This window comes from Atractosteus spatula, chromosome 14, assembly GCF_055471065.1.
Source record: "Atractosteus spatula isolate fAtrSpa1 chromosome 14, fAtrSpa1.hap1, whole genome shotgun sequence".
NCBI lineage: Eukaryota > Metazoa > Chordata > Actinopteri > Semionotiformes > Lepisosteidae > Atractosteus > Atractosteus spatula.
This window is the reverse complement of record NC_142719.1, coordinates 15,720,668-15,730,279: the sequence shown is the minus strand read 5'-3', so window position 1 is coordinate 15,730,279 and position 9,612 is coordinate 15,720,668. Positions and strand designations below refer to the sequence as shown.

The 9,612-nt window shown below is 44.6% G+C and overlaps 1 protein-coding gene across 1 annotated transcript; it reads left to right on the top strand.

The window, feature by feature from the left end:
* The first annotated feature begins 1,790 nt into the window (after positions 1 to 1,790).
* Positions 1,791 to 7,663, top strand: LOC148820759 (intercellular adhesion molecule 2-like). Its single transcript, XM_088931788.1, has 4 exons — positions 1,791 to 2,021; positions 3,346 to 3,615; positions 5,452 to 5,784; positions 6,772 to 7,663. The coding sequence occupies exons 1-4, from the start codon at positions 1,961 to 1,963 to the stop codon at positions 6,774 to 6,776; spliced, it is 669 nt and encodes a 222-aa protein (XP_088787914.1). The 5' UTR covers positions 1,791 to 1,960; the 3' UTR covers positions 6,777 to 7,663.
* Positions 7,664 to 9,612: the final 1,949 nt, after the last annotated feature.

The following is a 9,612-nucleotide window of genomic DNA, read 5'->3' as shown; positions in this document are numbered from 1 at the left end:
CTAAAGAGCACGTGTTCCAAAAGCACAGGGCGTGGCTGCGATCGTCAAACCTAGTTGGTCACGTTTAAGGAAAAATGCACAAACATGACACCCAAAACCATGTATTACAGCCCTGCTATTAAGACTTTTTGACCCACTGAGTGTACTGAATCATGCTCTTACCTCATTGCAGTGAAGCAGAGGGACAGAGTGTCAAAAACATATTACTCATATTACTCTAAGTAGACATTTTTCCTCTTGGCAAACTCTCAGCAAACCAGAAGCGAGCTGCTTTTTAATGCATTTTAAAATGTACTTGTTTATGTTCAATTGACAGTGCTGCCTGCAATTTCACTGCTTTGCTCTTTGGAATTTAATCCGGACCAGTTTCCTGTTTAGCTAACAGCACTTCCTGTGGGTGAGCGCACGTGTGCTGTGAGTATTGTTTGTGCTTTTTCAGTTGTGATGGTTATTCCGTTAGGCCATGAGTTGCTGGTGCCAAAAGGGAACTTCTCAGGAAGAGGGAAGATTCTTCAATCCTAAAGTCCTCGACAGATTTAGCAGATTTATCCCTGGAAATCCTCCGCTCTCACTGCTGGAGTGTACTGTCTCCAGGGCCTCTCTTGCTGTGGCTAATACCAGTTTACTGTCTGCAGGGTTTCTCTTGCTGTGGTCAATACCAGTGCTGTCTCTGCTGGAGTTTACTGTCTGCAGGGTCTCTCTTGCTGTGGTTAATACCAGTGCTGTCTCTGCTGGAGTGTACTGTCTGCAGGGTCTCTCTTGCTGTGGTTAATACCAGTGCTGTCTCTGCTGGAGTGTACTGTCTGCAGGGTCTCTCTTGCTGTGGTTAATACCAGTGCTGTCTCTGCTGGAGTTTACTGTCTGCAGGGTCTCTCTTGCTGTGGTTAATACCAGTGCTGTCTCTGCTGGAGTGTACTGTCTGCAGGGTCTCTCTTGCTGTGGTTAATACCAGTGCTGTCTCTGCTGGAGTGTACTGTCTGCAGGGTCTCTCTTGCTGTGGTTAATACCAGTGCTGTCTCTGTTGGAGTGTACTGTCTGCAGGGTTTCTCTTGCTGTGGTTAATGCAGAAATGTTAGACGACACAATATAAGTCATTCCTTTTTCCATTGCAACCTGTTGCCATTCAATGTGAAAAGCAGAGGAATGTGTAGCCAAAGCACAATAAAATCGTGGCAAATGAGTTGCAAATCGTGACACCAACTGCACGGAGAACCATACATTTTCTGACCTCTTCATCCAACTCATGGTCCCAAAAGCCAATTAACCTAAAGGTACTGTATGTCTTTGGACTATGTTAGGAAACAGCAGCACCTGGGGGAAACCCACACGAACACAGGGAGAACAGATGTACAAACCACACAGACAGCACCCCAGGTCTGGAATTGAATGCAGAGCCCCAGCACTGAGAGACGGCAATGTTAACCTCTGCGCCCCCAGTTTGCAAAGCAAAAATATGCACAGCGCAATGCCTGACAAAACACAATGAGTTTCGAGAAGATCAGCCTCTTTCACAAATGGTTCTCTTATTCCCGCTAGTGCTCTCCTCACACCTGTATGACCATCAATCTCCCACCGCCTGCCCTAGATTTCCCTTCCCATGCTGCCCTGCGCCGCGGACCTCAGCCAGAAGGTGGACTGTGTTGACAGCAATGCAAGGCCAGCCGCTAGCAAAGGGCTTGTTTACCAAACAGATCCCATGGGTCTGGGGTGGCTGGGGGTGTGGGAAACCTGTCAGGAAATCTGATTTTGGAAAACTGCTCCCAAGGGACCCAACCTGTTTGCTGTGTCTCCCTGCGTGTGCCAAGATGGGAAGGAAGCTTGTCTGGGAAACAGCTGTGATGTGCACTTCCAAAATCCATGGTCCTCCCTTCTCCTGCTTCCAAAAACACAGTTCTCAAAGCTGGGAACAAAACCACTTGTTGATTCTCTTTTCTGCGGACAGAATATTACAGGAGACAAAATGAAGCAACGTGGACTGTGGATTACCAGCATCTTGGGGATCATCTTCACCTGTGACACAGGTAACACATATCTGGACATATTTCTTTCCTGGGTGGGATAGTATTTTAAACACAGGGTTCCCACTGATCTGTCCCTCTTCTGCATTCAAGAGAACTTGGAGGGGAAAGCTGACATCCTCCTTTTACATTGAGAACTGTTTTCTCCGAACTAGGATATTTTGAAACCATCCCACTCCAGTATCATTGCAGTGAGATGCAGCAGTTTGAGTGCGAGGATCTAGGATGACTTTGCCGTTTCCTGCTCAGGTGTTCAATACCTGAAGCCGACCCACCGTCTCCTAGCCCAGTCCTTCCTCTAGCCAGCGATCACAGCAAGTGTAGCCTCCTCCTCGGTCCTCTGTGGGGCTTTGTCCTCGCTGAGGGGTGTTGATCAGTGCAGTAAGGTTAGGGCTAAGGACCTTCTACCTGTTCTCAAACCGACAGGCTCAGAGCCCTGGGAGGCAATGCTTTCTGTTCTGTTGCTCCAAGGCTGTGGACTGATCTCCTAGCTCATAGGAGATTCATCAGTGCTCTGTACCACGAGAACGAAATCATGTGATGACTATACACTTCCTGTGTGACATCCTTGAGGTGTGATGTGTATTTGGGAGAAACCGGTTACCTAAGGAATTGGCACCTGCTCTCTGCCTGCGCTGTGTTCATGTGAAATGGACCTGACCTGTGGCGTTTGCCATCACCTCTCTTTCAGAGACAGTCAGATAACGTGGGGAAAATGAATCTTAAAATAGTTACTAATCACAGGAGGTAATTCAGCCCATCTAGCCCATTGTGTAGATAGTAGTTCATTGATCCCAGGATCTTATCCAGCTGTATCGGCTTCAACAACATGGCTGGGAAGCTTGTTCCATACTCCCACAACCCTTTATGTAAAGTAACATCTCCTGATCTTGGTTTTATGTATGAACACATGCATCATGAGCCAACGAAGGGCCACCCCTTCTCTGGAAAACAGATACATGTCTCACATGTGCGTGAAAGAAAAGATGATTGCGCCTTCTTAATGTAATCAGCACATTAACACATTAAGAAATGGTTCATGACCATGCTGTAGTACCATTCACAATCCTTATTAGCTGTATTTCCTGAAGGCAAAAGAGCAAAAATCAAATAAACACCCTTTCACCATCTTATATCAGGTAGATGTCAGGTTTCGGAAATGCTTGATGATTTTTTTTAAGACTGGCCTGGTAAGCTCTGTAAAGATTCAACCTTCCTGTAAATGAGGAAGAAAACCACAATCCTTCTCTTTACCAAGGGGTATTAGATGCTTATTGTTATTCAGTGTTTTAAAATGATTTCTGAAACATCATGCATTCGTCTACAGGAGCTGTTCCAGAGTGTCCGCTTGAAATCAGTCCTCAGAGAGCTGTGGTGAGATATGGGGACCCAGTGACAGCGAATTGTGCTGCAACACAGACTCCCAGAGGAATGGGCTGGGAGGCTACAGCTGGGTCTACAGGCATGAAAACAGGTGTCCAGTCTGTCACCTGGAGTGTCAGCAGTCTGACTGATTGGACTGTAGACCCTAAGTGCTACGGAAACTTCAATACTGAGCCCAGGCAGTGCAGGAAGAATCTCAACATCAGTCTGTACAGTGAGTAGCCTTTTATAATTGATGTAAATTGGAAATATGTCTCCTCCTGTAATCAGATGCTTAGGGGAATTGCTAACATTCTCAGAAGCAATAAATCAGTGTGTTGGTGTGGTCAGGTGAAGGATAATTTGGTTGTTGGTATAAAAAGATGCATGAATCACAGCAACTGCATTTGTGATGTCTTCATGTCTTTTCATTTTTTTGTCGTAAGGCACAGTGCTCGAAAATGATGCTACTATGGTTTGCTGCTGTGTAGTCGCACTGAATACTGGCCTGGTGCTTATAGATGGTCCCCTTCCACTAACAACACTAGTTTGTGACTGTAATTTTTTACTTTCTGCGTGTTCTAGTGGGTGATGTTGTTTTAAATGGTGAAATAGGTTCGTGGTGTTGCCTGTCTTTGCTGGCACGGATCTGCGGCACAGTTTGCAGTGCACGCTGCTCTGTTTTATGTCTGATCGTAAAAAGCCAAAATATCTCCAAATTACCTAAGTTGAATGACCTTTTCTGTCGACGATGTCATTGTCCTTCGAGCCGGTCGTTGGCAGCACTACATTTGCTTCAGTGTCGCTCATTTCTCCACTCTAACTACAATCCTGTCAGCCACCACTGTGTGGGTAAACAACACCACGTTAGCTGCCCGGTCTGCAACACGCACGCGCACTCGCGCAGTATTTTGTGCGCATGCGCATATCATGCGCAAAGCATAAACATATATATCGAACATTTATTGAACTTTTGTTAAAATTATATCGAGGAAAATTATATCGCGATAATTATCGTTATCAAATTATCGCCCAGCATTATCTACAATCCTCCATTCTGAATGCACTTCTTCATCCAGAAGCAGAACATAAGATGGGTCTCAGACAGGAGGAAGTCACTGAGCCCATGTTGGTCAGATTGGCGAAAGTCAGAAGGCTTGTTGATTCAGCAGTGCAGCCCTTCTGTGAGAACACTGCACGCCCTGTCATGTGTGTTCCGGGCACCAGTGGTGAATTGCGCAAGTCCAGAAGGCTGGCCTCCTGGCTAATGTGGGTGTCCTGGTTGAGCCCTGTTGTGAGAGCCACTGTCCCAGTGAAGGTATGGTGGAAAGCACTGAGTTCAGAAAAGGTTCGTTTTAAATGCATATAAATGAACTTTGAACATGTGAGGAATGGTTGATTCCGAAATGATGGCATATCCATCCATCTTCAAGAACCATATGATCATGAGCAGGGTGGTAGTGAATGGGAGCCTGGATACACCCAGAATGGAATGCCAGACCATTACAGAGCATGCATACATAAGGGACAATTTAGAGATTAACTTAAGCATCATGTCTTTGGACTGTGGGAGGAAAATGGAAAAACACACATGGACACAGGGAAGAAATCAACAGAGGTGGTGACCCTTACTGGACTCAAGAACTGTGAGGTAGCAATGCTTCATGCTGTGTCACTGTAATGCCTTGTCCATCCATCCATTTTTAACCACTTTATCCAGTACAGGGCTTTAGGGGAGCTGTAGCTTAGCAACAGGTGCAAGGTGGGATACGCCTATGACAGGACGCCAATCCATCACAGGGCACACATACACAAAAACACAGACACGGACTCCCACCACAAAGGAAAGTTACATCTCCAGATTTAGATATCCCCAGCCACTGAAATAAAATGCAAAACAAACTTTAAATTTAAGCTTGATCCCTGGAAATAGCAACAAGACAAGGGATTGCTAAGATAACTGCTGCAGTGGTACAAGCAGAAGATGAGCAACTTTTATAAAATGTAAATAAATGTAAAACAGTTGAGTCCTTAAAAAAAGAGAAACCTTTCAGCTTTGTTGTCTTCACAGAGTACCCAGACAGTGTTTCTATCAGCTCTGACAGCCCAGTGGTCCAGATGGTGGAGGGGAGACAGTACCAGCTGCAGTGTGAGGTTCAGAGCATCGCTCCTGTTCAGTACCTCACTGTGAACTGGTACAGAGGACAGACACTGATTCACAGTCAGACCTTTTTTAACAACACTATAAGAACACCTGTGAATGTGTCTGCAACCCTCCAGTTCACCCCTGACAGAGCTCACAGTGGACAGCAGCTCACCTGTGAGGCAGAGCTCAACCTGGGCCCAGAAGGACCACAGCCCCCTCCTGCAAAAAGGGCGGAACCCTTGAGGGCTATTGGACTGTGTGAGTTTCTACAACATTAACTTGGTTATTTTGCAGAACAATGCAAACTATTCTTTTTGATCAGTCTGTAGAACAGAAATCCCATTGTTGTGGTGTGAGCATATTTGATTTCACCCTACAGACCATCAGTAAACAGACTATTTGTTCATATTCTGTTACGGCGGTGAATATCCAGAACTATATCATAATTGCATTGCATGCTGTCTAAGGCTCAGAAACCTGAAAGTGGAGGTGGAGTTCCTGTCTGCATGAGTTCATCTCAGCTCGTGCATACCTTGAACATACACAGGACACATACTTGTTAGGTCCTTTCTAAGAAGACAATACCAGCACTGAGCCCGCTTCTGTACTTTTCAGCTGTTTATTTCAACTTCTGAACCACAGGCTGTTATCTTAATAAGTGTAGTTAATTTGATCGTTAACTGCTGGAACTGTTGTTGCCTTTTACTGTGATAGAGGCTTCAATGTCAGTGTTGATAAAATGCAAACCGGTCTTAATTAAGAATATCAGCCAGTCCTCTTTCTTATGACAGGCTTAAATCTTACAGCCCAGCTATAATGACAGTCACATTAAGTATGCCATAGTTTTTATAATCACTATAATAATAATAATTAATAATTGCTTACACTTATATAGCGCTTTTTCTGGACACTGCACTCAAAGCGCTTTACAGGTAATGGGGACTCCCCTCCACCACCACCAATGTGCAGCCCCACCTGGATGATTGTATTACACTAATTGTATTATTCGAAGACAGTTTACTGCAGTTCATTATAGATGACTCTAAAACTAAAAACTTTAATCATTGTTGCAAACAATTATAAATGTATTTTTATAATGGCGTGTGTATTGAAAACCTGTTCCTCTTTCCATTGTGGTGACAAGTCTGTAAATCACACACATGTACAAATGTACAAATGTATTTTCTCAGTTGAATTCAATATTGTGTGCTCTTTTAATCATTTTGTATTTACATATTTTGACAGCTTAAAACTCAGATGTGTCTGCTCTGGGAACAATGACCCAGGGATTGCCAGATGTGAATGTTGCCATAGCAGAGGCCCTGGAGAAAATGAATCGCATCCTGTTTCTGGAGGAGAAGAAGATCAAGTTAGAGATTGAAAAACTTGAAATAGAAAAAAGAAAATTGCTCCTGGAAATAGCCAAATTGTCCGAGCGCTGAACTTCTCAGCCATAGCCAAGAACCTGTGCTTTTTTGTCCCCCCAAAGATACAGCTTGAATTAGAATATTCTGCCTCTCATATTGAAGCACGCAGACAGTGTCTCTGTCAGCTATAGAGTAGAGATTATTACAAGATGAAAGCATTTATATCCTAAAGCAGTGGCTCTTAACATTTACCTCAGCCTGCATCCTGCTGGTTGCACTCTGGTGCTCAAAATCTGTTCTCGCACAGAGAAGGTAGGTCAGTTCTTTAAACCTGAGATAGCTATAGAATGAAAAGGGCAGAATGTTATATTTCTGTTGATTTCACAGTAAAATTAAGAATACATGGGAAAAAAACACACTTTTGATGTTTACCTTAAAATACAAAGGTTTGATGAAACAAAGCGGTTGTACTTACATGTCTGTGCTTAATTTGTTTTTGATGATTTACCTTCGACAAAACCCCGGGGCATGTCTTGTACCCCCAGCAAGGGCATCTCACCCCCCCAGGGAATGTGTGCACCCCAGGTTAAGAACCACTGTTCTAATGTGGTAATATCAAGTTAAAAATATGTGATACTAGCTGTACAACCTATTTAACAAATGTAAACAAAATCGCAAAAAATGTTATTAAACAAGAATGCAAAATATGTCTTTGATATTTCAAAGTTCTGTAGTCACATAATACAAATAAATAGGGTTAAAATCATAAATTACTGGGATGTATTTTTGTATTATTGGGATGTCATTATTGGGATGTATTTTAGACCAGGACTGCTCCTGAAGGGTCGGTGTGTCTGCAGGTGTTTCATGTCTTTTAATAACATTGAATTTGTACACTATATTGACATTTTCTTAAATTGCCCCCCTGGGGATGAATAAAGCATTTGAATTGAATTAAAGCAACACCACCCGAGAAGCTGGGTGAAGCTGTTAAACTCGACCAGTTAAGCTGACTGACTTAGTTAAGAGCTGAGCTGGGATGAAAACCTGCGGTCCAGGGTTGGAGACCCCTGCTTCATATAGTTCTTGTGTATCTGTGGCTTATATACATGTATGTTTATACCAAAATTAGATTGCTGATTGATTTATCTGTAGAGTTTTAACTTTGTCAATAGAAGAACAGCTTCCACTGGTTTCTAAGATACATCATTGCCATGCCAGCCATGTTTGGGACTGAGAAGACAGACACACAGTTTTGTTACAGTATTTCTTGATACTGTCATGCTAGAGTGCTTGATTGCAAGCTAATGTTACCACAGCAGCCAGGGACGCCTCTAACTCACCTGTCGGTCAGCCAGTTGCCGTGGTTACACGGTTGGACAGGAAGCCTGTTCAACCGGTGCCAAATAACTTCTACTCCCATCTCAGGTCGAGCAGGTTATTTAAGACCTGCCTAGATAGCGCTCTGGACACTAAGCCAGTTTGTGTTTCAAATTGGCATTCCCTCCTTGTGGCTCCCCCTGGACTCTGACCCTGCTTCATTTTGACCTTGTCTCTTGGATTTTTCCTTTTATTTCTGAACTGTGAGTCACTTGGCTTTGAACCTCGCTTGCTTGTTAGACCTCACTCTAGGATGTGCCTTATGTGCTGTGTCTCCGTGTCTCCTGGCTTTGACCCTTGCTTTTTTCCTGACTGCGAATCTGGGCTGCGTTTTGCTTGCCTCTTACCTCACTAGCCCGTGCCTGCTCAGTCGCCTATTCCTCCAAAGACTTGGGGTCTTCTCGTGACCAGCTACGAGCAGCGACGTTACATATCCCACTTCTGCAGGGACAAGGCTTTTCATTTCATAACCAAAGGCTACGACCGGACAAGGTGGCTGCTGGGTGTCACATGGGTGGGGCTGCACTTCAGTGGTGGATAAACTGGGTCACCTCCTACATACACAGAGCTTAGAGATCATGTGGGATGGAAATCACTACCTAAATGCAAGAAATTATTTGTATGGAGTTACTTCATGATAATTCTAATGAACATTTTCACCAGTATGAATAGTCATTATGTCACTGAAATCATGACATTATCACACTGCAGGTTCTAGCACCTGAAAATAAGTTTATGTATTTTTGCCATTTCTGCTGATTCTAAGGGCACCTGTCTGCTAGACTCCTTTCCCACTCTGTGGAGGGCCAGTGTATTTCTGTTTGTGTTTGAAAGCAAAGTGAGCAAAACATGTCATGAGCAAACTCTCTGAACATTGAAAGATACTGAGCAGGTAGTGTGGTCCCATGATTTACATTTTACATGATAGCACTCTGTAATCACAGCCCTAAGCCAGTCAATCCATGGTCCGATCTGAACCACAGACCCTAGCAGGCTGATCCACGGCCCGATCTGAACCACAGACCCCAGCAGGCTGATCCACGGCCCGATCTGAACCACAGGCCCCAGCAGGCTGATCCACGGCCCGATCTGAACCACAGACCCCAGCAGGCTGATCCACGGCCCGATCGGAACCACAGGCCCCAGCAGGCTGACCCACGGACTGATCTGAACCACAGCTCCTAGTGGGTCGATCTGCAGGCTGATCTGGACCACAACCCCCAGTGGGGCCAATCTGCAGGCCAATTTGGACCACAGCCACCAGCCGTCTGATCCTTGGACTGATCTGGACCAGAACCTCCATTGGGCTGATCCACTGGCCGATCTGGATCACAGCCCC